Source organism: Galeopterus variegatus, unplaced genomic scaffold (genome assembly GCF_000696425.1).
Source record: "Galeopterus variegatus unplaced genomic scaffold, G_variegatus-3.0.2 Scaffold194, whole genome shotgun sequence".
Classification (NCBI taxonomy): Eukaryota; Metazoa; Chordata; class Mammalia; order Dermoptera; family Cynocephalidae; genus Galeopterus; species Galeopterus variegatus.
The window spans coordinates 164,620-188,465 of NW_007726305.1; the positions used below are offsets into that span (position 1 = coordinate 164,620).

Genomic DNA, 23,846 nt, shown 5'->3' on the forward strand with positions numbered 1-23,846 from the left:
ACTCTCAGACTGCATCCCGCTGCCCACTGCTCAACCGCTCCCCAGAGCAGGTCAGAACCACCCCAGACTTCCAGGAGCCTCTGAGGCCAAACACCACCCCCGAGGCAGGTGCTGTCTCTCCCACCTGCCTACCCCTGCCATGGCTTCCGTCACCCAGTGGGGCTCAGAGGGCCTCCACCCACAGGCTCCTGCCACTTGCGCTTCTCTTGGGTCTCATTTCCTCCACTCCCACTCCCCAACACCAGCACTCCACAGCCAGGCCTTCGCTTAACTGTTCCCTCTGCCCAGAACATCTTTTTCCACCTCACCCTTCAAACACAAGTGTCACCTGCTCAAGGAAGCAGTCTCCGACTCCCACAGTCACAGCACTGATCGTGCCAGATGTCACCATCTGTAACTGTGTCTGTCACACGCACTCTTTCTTGCCCCCAGCCCTGGATGGGTGCTCTCTCAAGGCAGGACCAGGGTATAATTCTCCTGTATCCCAAAGAGAGCATTGATTGATTGAATGAACATTTCCCAGTCTTACACAGGAGAGTGAGTAGCCACACAAGTGATGACTTGCCAGTGGTCACATTGTAAGTCGGTGGCCAAAGTGTGCCTAGAACCCAGCCTCCAGCCTCCCAGCACCAGGTACTTCCCATTCCACCTAGTGCCCACCCACAGCTCTACCCTCCTGCCTGGCAGCACCCAGCCCTACCTTCTCCCAACACTCCACAACCCCTTGCCTCCTGCTCCCTTACGCCTTTAGGAACCACCTAATCCAATCCTCCCCATTTCCAGAAGGGAAAGTGAGTCCCAGAGAGGGGCAAGAACCTAGCCAGGGCCACACAGCAGGTCAGGACCAGGACCCAGGCCTTGGTCCCCCAGCCTGAGCTCAGTCCTCTCTAGTAGTCTATTCCTTGGAAGAACTGGGGATGGGGGGGTGTCCCCTCAGGTGACCTTAGAGATACTGGAGCAACCCCCACACCTCCAAGTAGACTAAGCCAGCTTTGCACTGAGAAATGTGGGTTTTCAGGCCACAGGCAGGAGTGGCAGATGAGTGTCCCAGTTCATATCCCTGGAACAGAAACTGGAACAGAACCACTAAGCGCTCCCTGGATCTCCAGACTCCCTAGGCTTAGCATATCCATCTTTAGAGCAGAGAAAGAGACAGAAGGAGGAGGAATGCCCCAGTCTGATGGGGAGAGGTATGCCTTTAGCCAATATTCTGACACCCCTTCACCAAGCACTGCCTCAAAGCTGTTCTATTGTCATCAGGAAAAGTGTAACTCCCTAGCTCTGCTCCAGGGAGGGTGGGTTCTTTTCTCCCCACCAGGCATGGGGCAGCCTTTGGAAACAAACTGGTGCATTTTAGCTGCAAACTTATACAGCAGCCCGCCTGGATGAAGGTCCCCACTAAAGAGACCGAGAGACCAAGGCTCAAGTGGGTGGCAGCCTCACCCATCTCACACATCAAGAAATGCGGAGCCAGGCCCCTCCTACCCCAACCCACTAGGACGTCAAATGCTGACCATACTTGTACAGTCTCCCACCAGAGGGATGTGGCACAGGAAGGGGCTGGGAAGCAAGGCCTGGCAAGGAGCTCACCTAGCCAGGGAGTCTTCCAGGAGAAGGACACCTCTCTGCAGAGAACAGGCCTCCTTCCCCAAAAGGCAGCTCCTGCTCCTATGCCTAGGGCCCTTTGAGTGCAGCTGCTGTGCCCAAAGGCCCAGATGATTACTGGAAAGAGCCAAGGGGGGGCATTGTGAAATACTCCAAGGCCCTCAGCCAAGGCCCAGCCTTCTGCACCCTAAGGTGGGGCAGTACCTCCCCTGGAGCTCCCTGACTCAAGTCTCTGCCTACCACTCTCTGTAGGGACCCCTGAGCCTAGCTCTGATCCTTCAAGATTTGACATGGGTCTGCTGAGCCATGTTCTTTGCTGGTCTTGGTGCCCAGCAGTGTGACTCTGACCTTGCTCTATGACCCCGCCAGCCACCAGCCCTCCCTGAGCTTCCCCTCAACCCTGCCCTGGTGTCCACAGGGATAGCCTCACTACTACCAGTGAATGCAGAGGGGGCCTGGCCCCTGTCTCTCCCTACTGCCAAGATGACTGCCTCTTCTGCTACCATCTAGTCCTCAGAGCCTGGTTCTCAGATTTCTTGAAAGGGAGACAGCTGGGTGCAGAAGGCACACAGAGCCTGCAAGCCAGCTGGGCCTCTGACCCACCTAGCAGCTCTGAGAAACTCTCTAGGCCTCGTCTGCCTGATGCCAGCCTGGCTGAAGTGTGGCACAGGGCTCAGCCTCAACTAGGGGGTGACCCAACCCAACTCTAGGCTTTGCAGGCTTCTGAACCTAGAATTTTGGAAATTCGGAAGCTGGGAATCACAGGAACATAAAACCCTAGAATCCTTGAATTTCTGATACCTAGAATCTCATACTCAGAGGCTTAAAATCCTTGCTGCCCAATGTGAGGAGAGAGAGGGAGTGAAAAGGGGTGGGAAAGCCCTTGCTCCCCCCACCTCTGGCCCCCTTCACCTTTCACCTGCCCAGTCCACACCTGGGGGCAGGTGAGCCTGGGAGGTCCCAGGAGCTTCTTCTTTCTGCCCCTGCCTAAAGCTCCAGGGAAGCTGGGTCCACTGAAGATAAGTGACCAGCCAAAGGCCTCTCACTCTGCTAGAGGCCAGGTTCCTGACTCCAGGCCTGACTCTAGGTAGACCCCTGTCCCCTGGCATTATGGTGGGGGGAGGGGAAAAGAGAAGAGGATGTCCAGGGGCAGAGCAGTGCCTTCTGGGACACAGGGAGACTGGCAGGGGAGATGCAGGCACCAGGGAGGCCGATGTACAGTGGAAGCTCAGCCCTGCTACTACTCCCCTGCCCTGGGGGCTAACCCATCCCAGCAACAGCCTGGCCAAAAAAGGTGGGGATGGGCCAGGCAACCCCAGGACCCCTGTGCATGTGTGGCCTCTGGTCCCCATCCTGGGAATGGAGACAGAGAGGAATGGCAGCAAGAGGTCCAGGTCCGACCCTCCCCTCCCACCCCCTTGCCTTTACCCTTGCCCTCACAACGGTGAAGATAATGACATGGAGGAAGATTTTGCCACATCTCCCCAGGGAAGATTGTCTGACCCCTGAATCCTCCTCTGCACCCCTCTGGCCTGAGCACCGCACACATGACCACAGGTGGTGTCTGCATCTTGCCCACTTAGCTCTGGCACCATGTTTCCAGGTTTGTTTAGCCACTGACAACCTGATGTAGCAGACCCCAGACACCCAAAGAAGAATCAGGCTCCTGGTTTGGTTGGGAAAAAAAGCTTGGACCCTGCAACAGGCTGGGTGGACGGTGTTTGAAGGAAGCTCAAGGCTTCAGGAGGCCCTGACCAGGCCTCCGCCAGGGAGGTGGAGCACAGGTCTCAGAGCCCCCTGGCTGAATTCCAGTCTCAGCTCTTTCTTTCCTCAGCTGAAAGACCCCAGGCAAGTCACTTACCTTCTACTGACCACAGTCTCCTCATCAGCAAAATGGGTTTGGGAGAACCATTATGTTAAACAAAAGCCAGGGTGGACAGCACAGGATGAGAGCAGAAACCAGATCACCAGGAGGTGCTCAGCCTAGGACTGGGCCCAGGAGCTCAGAACCTGATAGCAATTAGTCCAGTCTGCAAGCAGGATACCCTTGCAGTATCCCAGCTCTATAGCTGGTCCCCAGCAATGCCACCTGCCCAGGTGGCCCTCCCGTCTCTGCCTGTCACCCAACTGGGAATTCCCAGGGTAGGACTGGTTTGCAGCTCTGCCTACAATGCCTCCTAGTGCTCAAGGTTCTCACTGTAAAAAGCAAAGGAAATTCAGATCCCAGCTCTTCTATGCAACGGATGATCTTGGGCAAATCACTTAACCTCTCTGGACCTTGGTTTCCTCATCTGTAAAATGGAAACAGTGCCTACCTCATAAGACTATTGTTGAGAATTAAATGAAATCAGTGCATAAAGTGCTTAGCACACTGCCTGGCACATAGTAAGCTTCCAAGAAACAATAGCTACTGGTAGTATTATTACTACTATTAACTAATAATTTACTATTAAATAATAATAATTGAACTGGTCAGTTAACTCCACATCCCCTCCCAGACACTCTGACCATCCCAATGGTCTAGGACAGATGTCCTGATTATGGGGCAGGCTTTCTCTTCTGAACTGTGGCCCAAAGAATGACAGAGAGAGAGACATTCCACAAGAAGGCCATGTGAAAGACAAACCACTGCACTGCCCCCCAGCACCGTCCCTGACATCTGGGGTCATCTGTCTCTTTGACCTGACACTATCCCCTCCAGAGTCCTGGTTGGAATGTACAGGTCTGGGGGCCTGGCCAGGAGTGGGGGTAGGTGGACAAGATGTCTTCTCTGATCAGAACTGGGGACACTAGTATTGAGTCAGTAGCAGGCCCTGAGCTTTGTGGGGGGTGCACATTAGGGGGATGTCTGTGAGCCCCCCATAACCACATGCTGTTCAAAACCCTGGCATGGCCACCCTTAGTGCAGAACCCCTCCATGAACCATGAAACACCCCTCTGCACAGGCTGTGTAGGGGCTGAGTCTAGTTTACTGAGACCAGAAGAGGGAATGAGAGGAGCAGTCTGAAGGACTAGACTCTGCTCTTGGTGGGAGGCCAGGTCTACTTGGCTGGGGTCACACTCTGCTCAAGGCTGCCTTGGCCACCACCCAGGAGAAAGCCCCTCACTGAGCCAGACCCTGTACCCAGCACAAGGGGTGAGATCAGGCTGAGGGAGGGGAAATCAGGCCAAAGGAGGCAAACAAACACATGGGTCCTGATCCTGCCTCCACCACTTATGCACTGTAATCTTAGGCAAGTTACTTAATCTCTCTGTGCCTCAGTTTCCTTATCTGTAGAACGGTGCCTAACTTCTAGGGTTGTTGGCAGGATTAAACTGATTAACATACATAATAGTGTCTACAACAGTGCTATAGGCATGTTTTGTGACATTGTCATTCTCGATGTCACTACTCAGCTCTCTCTGAGCCTGTTTCTTCCCCTTTGATACTGGAGGGTGGTCACTGTCTCACGCAATGATGTGAAGTTGAATAAAGTAATGAATGTGCAGTGTCCGGGACATGGCAGGTACTCCCCTTTCCTTTCCCCAAGAGGGGTCGGACTATGAGTCAGAGTTGGTCCTGACCCCCACCAGGGCTCCCTGTGTGATCCTGGCGTGATCTCTGGCCCTTGGCCTCAGTGTCCCTATCTATGAAAGAAGCTTCGGGGACAAGTGTTCTCTAAGTTCCATGGTCATATCTGTTTCAGCCTCTCCCCCACCCTTGTTCCCTCCTTCCTTCCTTTCCCATTTCCAACTGATGTCCTACTGTATCCCCTCCTGATATGACAGAAAGAACCCTTGGGAGCCTGAAGCAGGTGGAGGGGATGGCTGGTGGGCAAGGGGAACCAGCCCTCAAGCAGCCCAGGGCCCAGTCCAGGACCCCAAGGGTTAAGACCCAGACCGAGGGGCGGGGGGACAGGGTCAGTGCTGGACAGACGGGCCTGGAGCCCAGGGCTTGCCTCCCCTCCCCCTCCCCTGGGAACAGAGGCCATTTGTTTGGGCATTGACGGCTGTCTTTGAGCTCAGCCAAGGGAGAGTGTAGTGGGAATAGGAGAGGGCCCCAGAGAGTGGGGAGGACTCCCTTCCCTTCAGCTGATGCTCTAGGCCTGGTCCACCACTAGCTCCCAGTATTCTGGGGCCCCCACACATCTCAACGGATCCCTTCCCCTAGGTTCTCCCTTCATTTAAATGCTCAGTGCTGGGGCAGGATTTAGATTCAGACAGGCCTGATTCTTGCCCCAGCACAGTTTCTCTCTGGGGCATGAGTCCAGGGCTTATTGCCCTATCCTGCAGATGAGGAAATGGAGGCTCTGAGGAGTTTGGGGACTTGCAGAGTCACATAGTGGTTGGTGGCTGCACAGGGACTCTGGGCCCAGGTCCCAGTCAGCCCTATGGCTCTGCAGGCCTCCTCCCCACAGAGCTCCAAGGAGACCCTTCTTAAGCTGTGTCATTACCAGGACTGAAAGGCTGGGCAGGAAGGAGAGTGCAATAAGCAGCCCACATCTGAAACCCGAAGTCCCAAAGGGCTTAGGGATTTGGAAGGGAACAAAACCTCTGGAGGGTGGCAGGGAGGACAAGCAACCTGCTTGATGTATGGAGAAGCATGGCTGGAGCCCAGGAGGCAGGGGTAGGGGGGATGGGGGTAAGGCTGGGGCCCAGTGGGGAGGCCTGAGTGACCAAATGAAGCCTGGAGGCAATCAGTGTCCTGGTGACCTCTGCCCACCTTCACCACACCAGTCATCAGTACTCTGCCTGGGACACCCCTCTCCTACCCTACTCCAGTGAGCAAGCAGCTAGTGGGGATGTGGGGTCCCCAGGCCAGGGTCTAGACAATCCTCAACCAGCCATGTACATAAGGATGAGTTCTCTCTACACCCCTGCCCCTGCCACCCACACCCATCTCCCTGCCATTCTTTAAACACACCATCCAAGTTCCTGCTTCTCCACAAGCTATGCCCCTATCCTTGTATTGCCACTTAAATGCCAAAACCCATTCCAGTCATCTCCTCCCTGGGACTGCACCTGTCTGTACCTGTCTTTGAGGCTCCGCTGGGCTCCTTCTATCCTGTAATGATTTTGCTGGATGGTCTCCCCCAGACTGGGTGCTTTCTGATTTCCAACGACAGGCACCATGAGAACCTCAGTCTGGTACCCTGGGACCCAGCATGCAGTCAAATCCTTCCCTGAGTATCTCCATACGTCTGGCCTGAAGCCCCCTCCACCACCACCACCTAGTCTGGGGATCAGGGAAGGCTCCTGATGACATGGGATTTGGGGGAAAGGAGTGCATATGGCAGAGGCCATACTGTGATGGCCCCTGACCAGAGTTTCCCCGCACCAAACACCACCCCATGCTCCCCAGACTGCACTCCAAACAACCTGCTCTCTGCAGTCCCAACCACCCACTCCCAGCTTGACCCCATTCACTGAACACACCTTGTTTTTCCAACTGGGTTAGGTAGGGGCTCTTGGGAGGCCATGCCCCCATTTACTGGTGGGGAATTCAGGCGCAGAGAACGGAAGTAGCCTGCACAGTCACTGCAACCCCAGGTCCAGAGCACAGGGTCATACGGATCTGCAGAACTGTAAGGGTCTCAGTGGTCGACACGGTGGGAGCTTTCATTTCACAGATGGGAAAACCAAGGCGCCAGAGGGAGGGCCGGCTCCGGAGCCTGAGAGACTGCATGCCGAAGGTCTAACGGCTGGAAGCCCCGTGTCCTGCCAGCTCATCCTCCTCCCAACTCTCTGGCCCGACCGCTCTTCCTCAAAGGGCAACCCCACCACCAGGCAGAACAGACAAGATGACTCAGGGTAGCAGGCGCCGGGCGCGGAGTCGCCGCGCGGCCTCGGCGTTCCCTTCTGCCGAATGGGAAAACTGCAGAACACACCTGGCGAGGGGGCTGCGGACGGGGAGGCCCTGGCAGCCGCACTGACCTGTTTTGAGCGAAGACTTCACCCGGCGACCCGGCGTCCCGCCGCCGCAGCCAACAACTCGCGGCTGGCCCGGCGCGCCCACCCCGCCAGAGCTTCCGCCGGCCACACGTGACGCCCCGGAGGGGAGGGCGGGGAAAGGGCAGGGACCCGCCCCCTCCCGGGCCGGCCCCATCCCCCGGCCTAGTCGCTGTCCTTGAGTCCGCTGGCCTGACCCGCCTGCCCACCGGTCGATCTGAGTGTCTCTCTCTGCCCCTCTTGCACTTGCAAGTCCTCCTGTCTCCTGAGGCTCAGGTCTACCCTCCCCACTCCGCCCGCTGTGTCCCCATCTCTCCCTGAGTCTCCCTGCCTCTGACCACCCCTCTTCTGTTGAGTCTGCCCCCCGGAGGGCTGAACCACACACACCCACACACAGACATAAACACACCTGAGGGGGCTACACCGCCAGGCTGATAGGGGGCGGTTGGAGGCCTGACAAAGGTGGTCCCTGACCACCTCGTCCAGGAAGTCCTTCTACCACAGTCTTCAAGGGTATCCCACTTCTCTCCCTAGGTCACATCCCCCAGAGGCAGAGTGGGGGGGAAGAGTCCCACCGTCACAGCTCCCAAGGATCCCTCATCTGAAGGCTGCGGTTCCAGCACCCAGACACGTTCACTGGCCTAGAGAACAGGGGAGATTCTCACCCATCCTCCCAGCACATACACAAATGAGGGCCCCATGCTTGGCAGGCATTTGTAGGTCCTGTGCCTAGGGCACCTCTGGAGTCAGCCAAGCCAGAGATTTTAACTTTCCTGGGTTTCTATTTCCCCATTTGCACAATGGGGATATTTAGAAAAACAGCTCTCACCAGAGTGGGCATAAGGGTTTACCCTGAGGAAAGTGTCATTAATTTGAGCATCTACTACATGCCAGGCCCAGTGCAGGGCAATTTATTCCCTTTACCAATCCTCATACTCTGTTTGAAGGCAAAAATTATCATCCCAGGTTATGGATTAGGAAATGTCCAAGAAGTTCCAGGACTAGCCCAAAATTACAAGCCAATATTGGGAAAAGCTGGGACTGGAAGCTGTCTTGGTAAGTTATAGAGTCTCCCACCCACCCCCCACTGGCTATTCACCGAGTCCCTCTGGGAAAGAGTTGACTCTGAGTAGACTGTGTCTTCTGCTGGCAGGGTGAAGGCAAGATTTCTGGGAGGGGAGAACAGACCCAGACCTCAGGGAGAACTCCCGGGACCCAAGTTCATAGGGGGACAGACACACTGGGGAGAGCAGAGCACAGGGCCCTCCTCTGGACCTGGCAGTGGGGGTGTCCCTTGAGCAGTAGGTGGGACATGGGGCCCTTAGAGAAAAGGGGAGGCCCAGGCATCCCTCAAGCCCTCAGAGCAGTCAGGTGGAGGACGGGGCAAAGGGCTGGCATCTGACTACTGGCAAGGGGATAGGGGCCTAGGGGTCCATCATTTCTAACACAGTCCTGAGGTCTTCAAAGTGACCTAGGGAGAGCCCAAATTACAGAGCCTGGTCCCTCTACTGCAGTGGAGTTTGATGACTCTCACCTGCTCCCCCGAACCCACGTCTCCAGGATGTGCTATCCCAACCTCAGCTCTGAGGCCCACAGCCCAGTGGCTTAAGAACCACGGATCCCTCCCCATCCCTTCTGTGTTGACGGGAGAGTGTCAGACCCCCAATCCATAGGTTGGACCCAAGGAGCCTTGGGCCAAAGGTTACAAAGTAGAACATTGCCCTCTGACCCCTGACCAGGGCCTCTGGCCAGGCCTGCTCTTTCCCTTAGAGCAGTGAAAGGTAACCAAACAGACTGATGTGAGAGACAAAATGAACGTGCAGCAAGGACAGGTGGATGGATGAAGAGTGACTAATAAATGGACAGGGAGAATGGAAACAGATGATGGACAGGAGGAGGGGGTGACAACCCCTTCACCCAGTTACATATGGGGAAATGGGGAGATGCCTCATTTCTCTGGGGATCAAAGGCCAGGCCACTAATAACATCAACAAAATTAACTGTAGGGCCAGGGGACCAGGGTGGCGGTAGTGCCCCTGGACAGGTGGGAAACAGGCACAGTGATGAGCCGGCTGAGGCTGTGGGATCATTTATTGGGGCTGTGTCCAGCCAGGCAGCAGCGCCGCCTGGGCCCGAGCCCAGTGCCCCCAAGAGGCGCCGGGGTGGGGGAGGGGAGAATGTGCGGGAGGATCCGCTGCCCGGGGCTCGGCCCAGGGCCCGTCTCGGTCCTTGCAAAGGCGCCGTGCCGCGCTCAGGTGAGCGAGGTATCGTCGTCGCTGCCCTCGCCGCCCGCGCCGCTCACGCGCTCCTCCCGGCTCTCTGCCACCGCGCTCTCGTCGATGTTCTCCAGCGAGTCCGCGTGCTGCACTGACAGCTCCGACAGCGCCAGGCTCGGCAGCGGGCTCTGCTCCGGGTGCAGCCAGGGCTTGAAGTGAGGCTGGTGCTTCTGCTTCCACTCGGGGTACTTAACGCACGCCTTGTACATCTTCTTCATGGCCTGCGGGGCGCCGCCCAGCCGGCTCAGTGGGTGGCCGGGAGCGGGAGGTCTTCTCCACGTCCCCTCCAGCGCCCTCCAGCGGCTCAGCCCCCAGCATCCAGACTCCTGCCCAGTTTCATAACTACGCCCCTCAGCCCTAACTCTGCCCCCGGGCCCCCAGTCTCCATCCTTGACTCCACCCCCTCACCCCAGAGGCCTCTTCCCCAGCCACCATACTCCCAAAGTCCCACAGCTACTCACCTTGGGAGCCAGGAACTGTGAAGACTTATTAACCACCCACTTGGGTAAGGAGCCTGTGAGGGCAGGGAAGGGTAGTAAGGGGAGAAGGGAGGAAGAAGCCTCAGGGATCCAGCCCCCACCACAAACACACACCAGTCTCTCCCTCTGCCTGGGGCTTCCAGGGAGGCCACCCTCTTGTCCATAGGAAGGGGTGCGAGGAGGGCAAGTCCTACAGGACTTCATCATCCTCATCCTTCTTTCCCCCTCAGTCCCCAGGCCCAGCTCTGTCCCCATTGCACCTCTACTGTGCCCTGAAGAGCTGCATGAAGAAAGCCACAGGGTCCTGGGTGACCACAGGCTGCCACACACAGGTTGGAATTCTGACCCACAAAACTCAGGCAGGCCCTCCCTCCACCCACACTGCCACCCTTCCCATATCTAGCCCCTCTACTGAGAATGGCCTGATGTTCTGCCCCTCCTCTGCCTGTCCTTCCAAGCTCCTCCCTGATTACATAGGCCTCTCGGCTGAGCACCCCAACGTGACCTGACCTGGAATCCGTAGCCCAGCTCTTAACCCTGTCTCATTCCCAAGTGTCTGCCTCTGACACGCAACACACTCACTCAGTGAGGTGCCAGGAGGAGCCTGGGACATACCCGGGCAAAGATGCTCAAGGCTCACTATCCTCTAGTCATTCACTCATTCACTCACTCCACATTCACTGTGACACCCACCCTGGGCCAGCCCTGGGGACCCAGTTAAGAGCTCACTGTCTGGGGGCCCAACAGTGTGCCAAGTGTCCTGCTAGAGGGGAGTGGGCCCAAAGAGCAGGGAGCTAGTGACTCCCCTCCCCTTGGTGTGAGGGAGAGAGGAGGTGACATCCGTAGCAGCCCTGAAGGGATAAGTAAGAGAGGAGAAGTGTATCTAGGCTGCGGGAAAGGACTGCCCGGACAGGGAGGTGGGAAAGTGTAAGGAGTGAAGAGGGACTGGGGAGGACTTAGACTTTACTCTGAGGGCAATGGAGAGTCACAGGAGAATTGTAAGCAGATGAGAGTCGTGAGGAAATAGTGTTTTAGGAAAGTTTCCTGGTGGCTAGTACAGACCGACGAGGTGGCTCAGGATAGAGAGAAATGACAGATTCAGGAACTATTTAGGAGGTAGAATCAATAAGAATCAGTGACTGGATGTGGGAGCTGAGCAAAAGGGAGTGGCCCAGATGACCGCAGGCTCTTGGCACGGATGTCTGGAAAGTGGAGACCTAGGAGGAAGCGCAGGTCAGGAAGGAGATGGTGAGTCCAGCATTGGACACAGAGGGTCTCAGGTGCCTAGAAGGCCTCCTGAGGGAGGTGTCCAAGAGGCCTGACAGCCACAGGACCTCAGCAGATAGAGACGTGTGGTCAGCTGCCACAGAAGCCATGGGAGTGGCTGAGCCAGGTCTCCAGGATGGGCACAGGATGGGAGCCAGCAAGACAGACAGAGTGGGGGCAGCCAGTGAGCGGGGAGTAAAACAGAGCCTGGGGAGGGCCAGCCCGGGAAGAGAGTGCCAAACTTCATCACTGGAGTGGTGCCTACCACTTTGGCCCATTCTTTTCAGCCCACTATAAAGTCTCAAAACTTGTTTTGGATGGAGATGCCCCAAAATTCAAAAACATCTTCTAACAGATGCCCTTCTGGATCCCTGTAGATCAAGCCCCACCCTCTGTGGGAAAGGGAAGGATCCCATGATAGGCTGCTAGGGCCAAGCCCTCACCTTTGGGGTCCACCTGGGCCAGGTAGGTGATGATGCAGCTCTTAGGCCCCGTGCTCTGGATGAGGTAGCCCGTCTGGATGGACACAGCTCGGACCAAATCTTTCCGAGGTGGGTATTTCTGGGGATGGAAGGCACAGGGAGGTGAGACTTGGGTAGGAGAAAAAGAGATGTCTTTGTGAGTACACACACACACACACACACACACACACACACACACACACACACACACACACACAGATTTAGTTAGTTCACATTCCCTGCCATGTGCTCCAGGCCAGGCCTGATGCTGAGGTGAGGAGAAAGGGAAAAATCAGACTAGATCATCCTTGCCCCTCTGAAAAAAGCTTTGCCTGATCCCTTGGGAAAGCCCCCAGTCTGCACTCAGGGCTCATGAGCACGCATGGGCACTCACAGACACACACACATTCACCCTTACCCAGGCCAGCCGTACCTGTGTGCCCTCCTTGCCCTGGGAGATCAAGGCGGCCCAGCCTCAGGGAGGGCCAGAGGACCCTGCCTCTCACTTCTTGCTTCCCCTTTTCCTGGCCAACTCTGTCCCAAAGCCCAGCCAACCAAAGGCAGCCCATCCCACCCACACTGTCCTCTCCCAATCTGCTTGAGAGTCCCAGCAGGGAGACAAAAGCCATTATCCTCACTGCACAGGAAGGAAACTGAGGGCCAGAGGGCCCTATGCCTACCTGAAGTCACAGGCAAGTCATAGTGGCACCTACAGCCCAGCCCTGCCTGGCACTTCCCCTGCCCACCCAGCAGGGAAGGCAGGTTGACTCACAGGATGTTTGACTGAGTAGTTCATAATGATATAATCAGTGCCCATGGGGAGCCAGGAGCGGAGGGTGATGACATCACGGTTCTTCAGGGGCTTGGGACATCTCCCTGTGAGGGGCAAGGGACAATTCAGCCAGACCACTGGCCCACCTACCTTCAAGGGAGGGTGTGGTCGAGGCCACAGACACAGGGATGGCTAGGTCCCCCTGCCAGCTCCTCCTTATCCAAACAGGTACCCCCTGTCCCCCATTCCAGACCACAGTCCCACAGCTAGAACCAGGGAAGCGAGACCAGAACCCTTGTGCCTACTATCTGTGGCCATCCCTGTTCCTCACAACTTCACGCGGCCCTTACTTTGCTGGCCTGGCCTGTTGGTATATGTGAATGGAAGTGTATGGGGGAGAAAGAGTATTATTTTGAGTGTGTGTGCATGAACATGTGTGTCTGTGAATACATGGCACATGGCTATGGGCTCAGGCATGATGGCGTGTGCTTGTGTTTGTGTGTGTGGAATTGTATTCGTGAACATGTGAGTGCATATGTGTTTGTGAGTGTACACGTGTGTGTGCCTGTGTCTAGGAGCATAGAGGGATGTCAGGGAGGGCAACACCATGCCTCAGTACTCAGGTCTCTGAGCAGCCTGGCCATGGGAGTGACCACAAGGAGGGAAGGAGGGAGGAGGAGCCTCGGTGGGAGGCCAGAGTGGAGACTGAGGGGGCTGTTGATCAGTGGACTGCGCCTGCTCACAAGAGTAATAGCCCACGTCAGCATTGACTGTCAAGCGGGCGATGTCGAAAGTCTCAATGACGTTGCTGTCCCACTTCTTTCGGTACTCAATGTCGTGGAGGACGTCGTAGAGTGTGTCAGCTGGCACATCTCGGCACTCCATTCGGCACTGCAGACAGACATATGGGTTGACAGGGTCACACAGGACTCAGAGCTCTGGCCAGAAGACCAGAAGGCAGATAGACAAGGGTAGGAGGATGAAGAGGAGGACAGGGAGGACCAGGGGCCTCTGAAGCCAGCATGGACTCACTTCTTGCCACAAGCTCTGTCTAGCTCTCCCAGAAGCCACCTGTGCCAGGAGACAGATAGCACCTATATCCAGAGACCACCTCCCCCATCTCAGCCCAGTCTCCTCCAGGAAGCCTTCCCAGCCAGACCTTCTGAGCTCCTGCACACTGAGTCTCTATGTCTGTGCCCTCCAAGACCCCTGTGAGCTCCTTGTAAGCAGATGCTCATGGTTGATTCGGCAAGGAGTCTGGTATGGGCACGTGTTAAATGCAATGAAAGCATAAATGAAAAAATAAATGCCTAAATGGATGATTTCTTTCCTCCCATGATATTTATCACCTGGTCATACCACTTGTCCTCCTTTTTGTGTGGGTGGGTTTTTTTCAGTCAACAAACATCTTTGGATTTCTTACTATTTATTAGCCTTGCCACCAAAAAGCTTTCCATCGAGGGAAGAAAACAGCTGAGCATACCTTCTTTTTTTTTAACCCTCCCAACAACTCTGCCAGACAGGAAATCCAAGGAGGAACTTGAGGCTCAAAGAAGTTGAGTGACTTGCCCAAGGTCACCCAGCTGGTAAGCAACAGAGCTATGATTTAACCCAGATCACATGTCTGGAAAGCAAGAAAAAACAGAACCAGGATTCCCTAGATTTGCAATCAGCAAGATGGAACCCAGGCAATGTCCTTATTCTGTGGTTTTTTTTTTCACCCAAGAGCCTAGACCTCAAGATCAAGTTCCCCTCAGCAAATGGACAAGTTTTCTTACATAGGTTTAACAGGTCTCCCAGAACTGGCATTGAGACAGTGCCAAGGGAACCCATACAATATTGCTTTCTAATCACAAGGGGCTACATGCAACCACATGAGGGAGGGGTCACACTGCCATCCCCCTCATTCCAGGATAGGCCTTGGCAACACTGGTGATGGAATGCCACAGGCAGGACATACCAACACCTGGTGGGTATCCTAGGCACCAAGAAACTCATCAAGCCCAAGATATAACTTTAGAGGACAGAGGAACAACCTAAGTGACACCATGAGAATACAAGCAGACAGAGCCAGATGTGAGACATTCTGCCAGACTACTGACCCCGTCCCTTCTACAGGTCAATGTCATAATAAAGGGACTGGGCTAGACTGAGAGACTTATAGGACACAACCACCACATGAAAAGTATGATTCCAGATTGCACAGTGATTTGGACACACCAGCTATAAAGGACATTTTTGAGACAACTGGAGAAATGTGAACATGGTCTGAGTATTAGATCCACTAAAAATTTATGGAAACAAAATGGTGGAGGTTTCTGCCTGAAAAAAAAAAAGCAGGTTACAAAATTGAAGGCACCATATAATTTCATTTGGGGAAAAAATATATATATATGCATAGAAAAGTCTCAGGCAGCACATCACTTAGATGTTAACAGTGGCAATCTCTAAATGATAAAAATATGATGGTTTTATTTTTCTCTTTGCTTGTCTGTATTTCTAATTTTCTAAAATGTATATAGGGCTGGCCGGTTATCTCAGCTGGTTAAGAGCACAGTATTGATAACATCAAGGTCAAGGGTTTGGATCCCTATACAGGCCAGCAGCCCTTATCCTCCCCCACACACACCCCCCAAATGGTATAGTATTGCTTCTGCAATAATCAAAAATTTTTAAATAAAAAGGTCCCCCAGATATACTGAGAGGTGTACTTACTACATGTCAGGTACCATATTAAGTGCCTTATACACATGACCTCATTTTATTCTCACAGTAATGCTGAGGAATTAGCCCCATTTTAGAATTAAGAACACAGAAGTTCAAGGTTAGACTCCAGCCTGCAAATGTTCATTGTGTGACCCTGAACAAGTCACCTTCCCTCTCTGCCCTGTTTGCTTTTCCTCTCCATGAGGAGGTACAACTAGATCCAAACATTTAACTAGCAGCCCTGAGGTCCAGCCCTGTACTGAGCCCAGAAGAGTCAGAGATGAATCTGAGGTCTGTCCTTGAGAGGCTTCCAGTTGAAGGAGGATCCCAATTTGGAAATAGGGAGGTACCCTAAAGTGCCCAGTGGGGGCACAGAGGAGTAGATCAGCTCTGCGGTGGTGGTGGGGGATCGGGCTTCATGGAGAAACTTGGTCTCAGAGGTAGGTGTCTGCCCAGTGGCCCTGGCACAGAGGCATGCCAGATTGTGGCCTGTGGAGCTGAATAAGTTCTGTCTAGCTCGAATTTCCATGGTGTGCTATAGCCTAATACTCAAAAAGTCCCTGGTGTCCACGTCTTCTTGGAGAAATGGATGATTCGAGGGCTGGGTCAGACGAAGTATACAGTGAGCCTTACTGTGCCAGAAAGTAAAGAACCAGTCAAAGAATGATAGAGACCTTGTCCAACGGACATAGGAGCCAGCTTGAAGGACTCCCACAAGTGGAATGACAAACTCATCAGGGTTTACTTGGGACTTTCCTAGTTTTACCACTGAAAGTCTCACATCCTGGGAAGCTCCTCAGTCCCAGGTAAACTAGGATCGTTGGTCACCCTACCATGGGCTAAATCTGGGACAAACTGTATATTAAAATAAATAATGATAGTAACAGATTACAGTCCATTGACTAAAATAAGAAACCAAAGCATATACAAGGTATGAATAAATAAATAAATAAATGGAAAGTTTGATGAGGAATGGAGTATTTACATAGTTTCAAAGTAACTTCCCATCAAATTCTTATTAATTACAAAGGAAAAATAAGTAACTGCATAGTAGAGAAGCCTGGAAGATACCAACTTAATCAAGTGATCAAAGTAAATACCATTAGTAACAGGACAAGCTACAACCAGGTGTTGCCTGATAGGATGCCATAAAAATAACAGAGTCAACTCTTACGTGATATCTCTACCAAAGATGCACAACATAAATCTAATCATAGGGAAACATTAGACAAACCCCAAATGAGGGACATTTTACAAAATAACTGGCCTATAAGTGTCAGGATCGTGAAAGTTGAGGAAAGTCTCGGGAACTATACCAGACTGAAGGAGACTAACAAGACATGAGTGAATGAATGACTGAGTAATTGAACGAAGTGCCTGGAGGGATGTGACGGTGGGAAAGGGGGTTGGAGAAGACAGCACAGGCCAGATCCAGCATCATCATTAGCATCCAAACAAACTGTTGAGCAGCCACATGCAGGTTCAGGTGCTACACCAGACATTCACACACACACACCCTTCAGCCCAAGCTCATGGGATGGGCACTATCATTCCTGTGCTGCAAGATAGAAAACTGAAGCTCAGGAGATTAAGCAACTTGCCCAGATCATACATACAGCAAAGAAAACAGCGGAGCAGGGATTTAAGACCGGATTTTCCTGTACTCTTAACCACCAAGGAACACTCAAGTATGGATTCTGAGGAAACCAGAATTTCTCCAAATCCAAGTTTGGGAGCTATTTTGGCTTTGCAAGTCCTCAAACATGTTATCCTGGACAGTGGGTGTATGGGGGCCTAGACAACAAAACTCTGCTTCATAGGTTAGTATCCTGGGACTGTGTTTTCCCTTGGGCCAGACTTAGTATCCGCAGGGCCCAGCTGCACCTACTCGCTGCACATTGGGAAGGGGCTCACACTGCCCAGACACTGCCATCCTCCTTCCAGAGACACCTGGATCAGGGCTGTTGTAGAGGTAAAGCCCAAAGGCCACCTCTGTTACAGTAGGCAGTGGAAGGAGCACTCAGAGCCACAAGACAGACCAGGTGCCCAGTCAAGTGTAGACTCTGAATGGCACTTTATCTTTAAGATAAAGAAGCAAACTTCAAAGGTTTCCCAGGCTGGTGGCAGATTCTTGTGGAGAAAGGCTTGCAGCAGGGCCCTGCTAGGAGGGTGAGAACCCTGGCTGTGGTGGTGCAGGCAAGGAAACTGAGGCAGGCCAAGTGGCCAGGTCAGGTAAGTGGCCACGAGTGTCTCCAGCCTACGCCGGCAGGCCTGACTCCCCACCCAGGCCCTTTCCACAGTCCCCAGGTGGCAGCACCAAGCAGGGAAAATTACATCCAGCTTTGTTCCTGACACTGTGGGGGGCAGGCCCCACACCCCACAAGGTGTAATTCTAAGAGGCTTAAGGAGGGACAGGTGATGGGGTAGGGCTGAGTCACTGGATGGCACCTAGTGGGCAGGTGCGTAACAAGAACCCACGGCCACTGGGCCCTGGGTGAGTCAGTCATCTCGGTTGGACGCTGGAGCTCCCCCCTAGAAACTGAAACTAAAAAGGGGTTGCCAAAGAGCCATGATAGGCTACAAAGAAGACTTGAAAGCTTGGTTACAACAGGGAGCCTGATATTCAGACATTTTACAGCTGAGAAAACTGAGGCCCAAAGGGAATAAGTGACACCAAAGAAACTACAGGCTGTATCCCTGGCACTCCACTCTCTCCAAACCCCATGAAGTGGAGAACTGGGATTGCCCTCTCCAGCACCCCAAGACCCACAGAGCCAATCAGAAGGGACTGAACAAGAAAGGAAGACCATCAGGGGAGACTCGTGCAGGCTCTGAGGCTGGCAATCCTCGGTCCCAACCCAGCTCTTCCCCATGGGCACAAGATTTAACTCTTAATGAGTTTTAGTTTCCTCTCATGAAAATGGGGATAATAATAGTACCTACCTCATGGGAAGGTAGTGATTAAATAAGATAGTGTATGTAATATGCCTAGCATATAGTAAATGCTCAAAAAATAGTAGCTGGTATTACTCCAACAGGCTTCCATGCATAGCCATTGGCTCTTCCACACAGCCAGGACTAGGTCGCATTTGCACATACCTTCTTATATTTTGTGCCCTGGGTGCCTCTCTGGCCTCACCCTGGTCCCCGCCCCACCCTGCCCTTTTATTCATCCATCCACCACTTTCTGAAGCCTGCTATGTGCCAGGCCTGCAACTGGGCAGTGCGGAACCAGAGGCAAACCAGATCTGGGCCTGCCCCAAAGAGGCCCTGCGAAGGGGAGTAGTAAGTGAGACAGGGACAAAAATTGCAATGTAAACTAAGCAGGCTTGGGAGGAGAGGGGGACACACAGGAACTGAGGGGACAGAGCACGACTGAGCCCAAAAGGAAAAGGTGCTGAGCCACTAAAAGGGCAGAGAAGAGCATTTCAAGCAGGGGGGCTAGCCGGTGCAAAGGCCTGGAGGCTTAAACAAGCCCAAGCTGTGTTTCACCCTACCCCCTCTGTCCCTCCCCTCACTCTGTGCTTGTCTGGGAGGCCTTCCCAGTGCTCAGCATTAGAGAATGGGCAAAGGAGTTGAATAGGCATTTCTCAAAGGAAGATATACGAATGGCCAACGGACACATGAAAAAATACTCAACATCACTCAGCATTTGGGAAATGCAAATCAAAACCACTTTGAGATACTATCTCACTCTAGTTAGGATGGCTAGTATCCAAAAAACTGAGAATGATAAATGCTGGCGAGGTTGCAGAGAAAAAGGAACTCTCACACACTGTTGGTGGGACTGCAAAATGGTGCAGCTTTTATGGAAAATGGTATGGAGGTTCCTCAAACAATTATGGAAAGACCTACCACATGACCCAGCTATTCCACTGCTGGGAATATACCCAGAGGAATGGAAATCATCATGCCAAAGGGACACCTAAACTCCCATGTTTAATGCAGCACTATTTACAATAGCCAAGAGTAGGAACCAGCCCACATATCCATCATCAGATGAGTGGGTAAGGAAACTGTGGTATATCTACACAACGGAATACTACTCTGTTATAAAAAAGAATGAAGTACTACCATTCACAACAACATGGATGGACTTAGAGAAAATTATATTAAGTGAAACAAGTCAGGTACAGAAAGAGAAATACCACATGTTCTCACTTATTTGTGGGAACTAAAAATAATAAATAAATATACAAATAAATGGTGGGGGAAAGAAGACAACAATCACAACAATTCCTTGAATTGTTAGGACAAGTGAACGGATATGATGTAGTTGGGAGGGAAGGAGAGAGAAGGGGGAAAGAGGAAAATGGGTAAAGGGACAAGAAAATCAATTACCATGTATACTGAGAAGTTAAAATAAAAAAGAAATTAAAAAAAAAAAAGAGAAGGAGGAATCACCATCGGAGGGTGGGAAGTGGTCGGCGGAGAGGCAGCAGTATCTCCTAAGAGCCATGGGGCTGTGTCCTGGCCTTGAAAGCAAACGGACACACAGACAGGTAGACCCAAGTCTCTTCAGCTTTCTCCCTAAGACCTCACACAGCAGGTCTCCAATATCCTTGCCCATGGGATATGTGGGGCACACAGATTATCCCAAAGTCCTAGGAACCCAGGAGATGATCTCTTCAATCACCACTCTTCAGGTTACCACTGGGGATACTGAGGCCCAGAAGGGTAAGGGGTTCATTTGGGCTCTGAAATATCCCACAGGCTATGCCAACTTCTCAACACATTGCATTTCAGCAGTTTTGTAAAGGGAATAACTGATAAGCAAATCACCCTTTCCCAACAAAACTATACTCAAGTGAGAGGAAGCGTTCCTGGCTGGGGGAGGTGGGGCACAAAGTATCAAATAAATCACAGCCCTGAGCAGTAGCGCCAACCTCAATAACCATTACCATGTACTCTAAATCACTAACCAATTCATCATCCTAAAAAGGAAGACCAGCACCTGAACCACAGACCCCGCTGGGATGAAATTCAGGTCAAACTGCCTCTGCCAGCTGCCCAGGGTGCCAAGCTGTGTCCTTGGCAGACATCATCTCTTACCCTCCCAGCACTCCAGTGGGAATCATCATCCCCATTTTACAGATGCTGAAACGGAGGCCTAGAGAGGTGCAATGATTAGCCAAGGCCACACAGCAGAGCAGAGAACCAGGGCCCAGGTGTGCCTGACCCCAAAGCGTCGGGCCTTTCTGCTACCTTCATCGAGGGGCAGGGCTGACCAGCTAAAACAAAACACAGTGGCAACTGGAGGCTGTCTTAGTAAATTGATGGTTATGATGCAGCGCTCACTGGATTCAGAAGGGCTTGCTGACCAGGAAGATGGAGCTCACAGATTCTTACTCTGAACAAAGAAAATTCCTGACTCAATCCCCAAACCTCACTTGGCTCAAAGGCAGGGCCCTGCCTTTCTGAAACCCAGCATTGGTGCTGGAGGCCCCTCTGAGAACCCTTCGGCCATAACATTGCCCCACCAGACCCAGTCAGGCTCTGCAGGATCACAGTTTACACAGCAGCTCTGAGCTGTCAGCGTCAGACAGGCCTCTGACCTGCCATGTCCTGGCTCTGTGGGCTTGGCTTGGGCAAAGGACTGGAGCTCTGAGTCCCAGTATCTTCAACTGTCAAATAGGGATAATCCTCCCCTCATAGTGGCACTGTGGGGATTCCATGAGACTTGTACATAAAGCCCTCAGCAGCCACTGCCCCTCCTCCGGCCCCAGGCCCCAGCAGCTTTCTCCGACTTCTCAGGCCCATTCCAAGGGAGCAGCTTCCTGCTAATCCCCAAAGGACAGGATACACAGGGACAATGAGGAACAAAGTTTAAAAAAAAAAAAATGCCAAGATCCCTTCACAGGGTGGGTGGACAGGGAGGGGGCGGGCAGCCCTCTTACACCAGGGCCATGCACCCTCTCCACTCTCACAGCCCATAACCAGGCCCTGCCTTCACTGTGTGGGACCAGGAGAAGAGGCTCTGAGGATGCAAAGACTGGCCTGGAGCACAAAGCAGGTCAGAGGCTCAGCGCCCGTGGGCCCTCTGCCCTCTGCTCCTGCTTCTCCTCCTGGGGCTCTCCACTTGGCCAGCATCAGGCCAAGCTGATAGAATACATGCCCCTTGCCTCTAGGTTTCTGGGACCCCCAGAATGGAGACCCCCAAGACCCTTCCCCTTATGCCCCCACCAAAAAATCCCAAGAGCTGCTGCAAGGCACTGACATGAGGGAGCAGGGGAAAAGTGGGGAGAGAGGTCTGATCAGTCCTGCCATGAGGGTTACCGAGGCAGTTCCTTCTCTAGGTCTGCCCAACATGATTTTCCCTCACTGGCTCTTTTCCTATTGTGTCTCCAAACTTCACCCTGGCCGTCTCCTGGCCAGGCAGTTTGCTCTGTCCCTAAATTCTTCAGATTAGGCTGGGGGGCCCACTCCTTGTCTCCTCCACCCCCAGTACCTCCCCCATCAGCACACACTATGAGGCATCAGTTTGCCTGCAACGCAATGGCCCCTTCTTCATCTTGGCCTCCCCAGTTTCTGGCACAGGCCTGGCATACAGCAAGTGCTTGGTAAAGAACTGTGGCTTGAATGGAGGGATAGACGGGGAACCAACAGGGAGGTGTGCCTGTGTGAGCCTCTCTGACTTTCAGAATGCTGGGGCCTTGGCCCAAAGCCCTCGGTGCTTCTGTGCACTTCTGAAGGAAGTGTAGTGCTGAAAGCCCCGGATGCTCACACGTCTCTAGGACCTACCTGAGAATAATGATTGCTGCCGTCATCCGCTTATAAAGGAGTACAGGGGTTGGGGGTGTCGCAGAAATACCAAGAGACAGGGGAGACTCTGGGACTTGCTTTAAGATCTTTAATAGTTCTGATAGTCAAAGAAAAGTAAATTAAAATTGTACTGAGGTACCAATTTATATGTAGTAAGTTAGCAAAAATATATAAAATATCCACTGCTTGTGAGGATGTGGTAAAACTGTTACACAGTTAGTGGCAACAAAAATTGGTTGCACTATTCTGAAAAGCAATTTAGTAAATATTTTTAAAATCACAACAATGTGTCTTTTGATTCAGTACCCGAAATCCTAGGACTAGAAATTTATACTCAAGAAAAATTATAAAATAAGAAAAAAGCTCTGTTACAATATTTGTGAGTATATTACTGCATTTATAATTAGCAAATTATATTAGAGGACGACCTGCAACACCACCCACAGCAGGCCTGGTTCAGTCAAGAACGATATATCACCCTAGTGATTATTGCATAGCCACTGAGGGCTGCGGGCTCCCCCAGGGTAGGGGCAGTGGCGGGGCCCGCTCTGCATCTTCAGACCAGGCCTGGCAGTGAGCAGCTGCCGGAAATGTTCCTGAATTAATAATTCTGTAGCAATAAGAGAAATTTCTACGGATGCAATGTTAAATGAACAAAACAGGGTACAAACTAGTACCCGAGCCATGGTTTAAACCATGTGTAAATTAACTACACCTTTGAATGCGGAAAAGTTCTACTTAGAGAACTGAGGCTCTGCATGATTTATTTCTCATTTTTGCTTTTTTTTGTTTTGGTAGCTGGACGGTATGGCGATCTGAACTCTTGACCTTGGTGTTACAAGCAACTGAGCTAACTGGCCAGCCCCTTATTTCTCATTTTTGGATTCTTGTTACTGTTGCTACAATATAGTTTATACAAGATACAAAAACACTTTTCTTAACTAAAAATGTTGTCCAGGGGTTGGCCAGTTAGCTCAATTGGTTAGAGAGCAGCCTGATAACTCCAAGATCAAAGGTTCGGATCCCTGTACTGGCCAGCCACCAAAAAAAACAACAAAAAAATGTGTCATCCAGAACTGGAACTGAAAAACTGGACTCAGCCAAGTTGGGCCTGAGGCTGCCTGTGCTGACGCTGAGTTAACTAGGAAATGCTCCGCATCGTCTGGCTGAGCTTACTGCTACCAAGCCCCATCTGAGGCTGGCCTGGTGCTATGCTGGGAGTGGGAGCCACAGAGGGCCTCCCACCCTTGGGCTGGTGGGTGGGGGCTGGGTGGGGAGGGGGGGTGCATGGCACAGGCAATGACAACCTGTTGGGTCAGGGCAGGGATAGAAGGAAGCTGAGATAAAGGTACAGGAAGAGGCATCTAAGCTGGGCACTAAAGAATGACCAGAAAAGCAGATGGCACCCAGATGAAAAGAAGAGGAAGAGGCTTCTGGCAGAGGTGACGGCACGTGCCTGGAAACTAGAAATGGCCTGGACTAGCTGGGAGAAGGAGAGGGCCCACGCAGTTCCAGGAGGTAATCCCAGTGAATGAGGATGGAGGTGGGATATGGAGCTGTCCCTTGGGTCCCTCAGGCTGTTCACTCATTC

At 52.7% G+C, this 23,846-nt stretch overlaps 2 protein-coding genes across 2 annotated transcripts in view; both read right to left on the reverse strand.

Annotated features, from left to right (window-relative positions):
• Window positions 1-7,573, reverse strand: part of ARAP1 (ArfGAP with RhoGAP domain, ankyrin repeat and PH domain 1) — a 58,793-nt gene extending 51,220 nt beyond the window's left edge. Inside the window, exon 1 of the mRNA XM_008565038.1 lies at window positions 7,519-7,573. The gene's annotated coding sequence lies outside the window, so the exon portion shown is untranslated. The remainder of the gene's footprint in view (window positions 1-7,518) is intronic.
• A 2,033-nt stretch (window positions 7,574-9,606) lies between these two features.
• Window positions 9,607-23,846, reverse strand: part of STARD10 (StAR-related lipid transfer (START) domain containing 10) — a 33,867-nt gene continuing 19,627 nt past the window's right edge. Inside the window, exons 3-7 of the mRNA XM_008565049.1 lie at window positions 13,531-13,678; window positions 12,788-12,891; window positions 11,998-12,115; window positions 10,271-10,323; window positions 9,607-10,030 (exon numbers count right to left, since the gene is read on the reverse strand). Of these exons, the coding sequence (XP_008563271.1) occupies window positions 9,785-10,030; window positions 10,271-10,323; window positions 11,998-12,115; window positions 12,788-12,891; window positions 13,531-13,678 (669 nt within the window). The 3' untranslated portion in view covers window positions 9,607-9,784. The remainder of the gene's footprint in view (window positions 10,031-10,270; window positions 10,324-11,997; window positions 12,116-12,787; window positions 12,892-13,530; window positions 13,679-23,846) is intronic.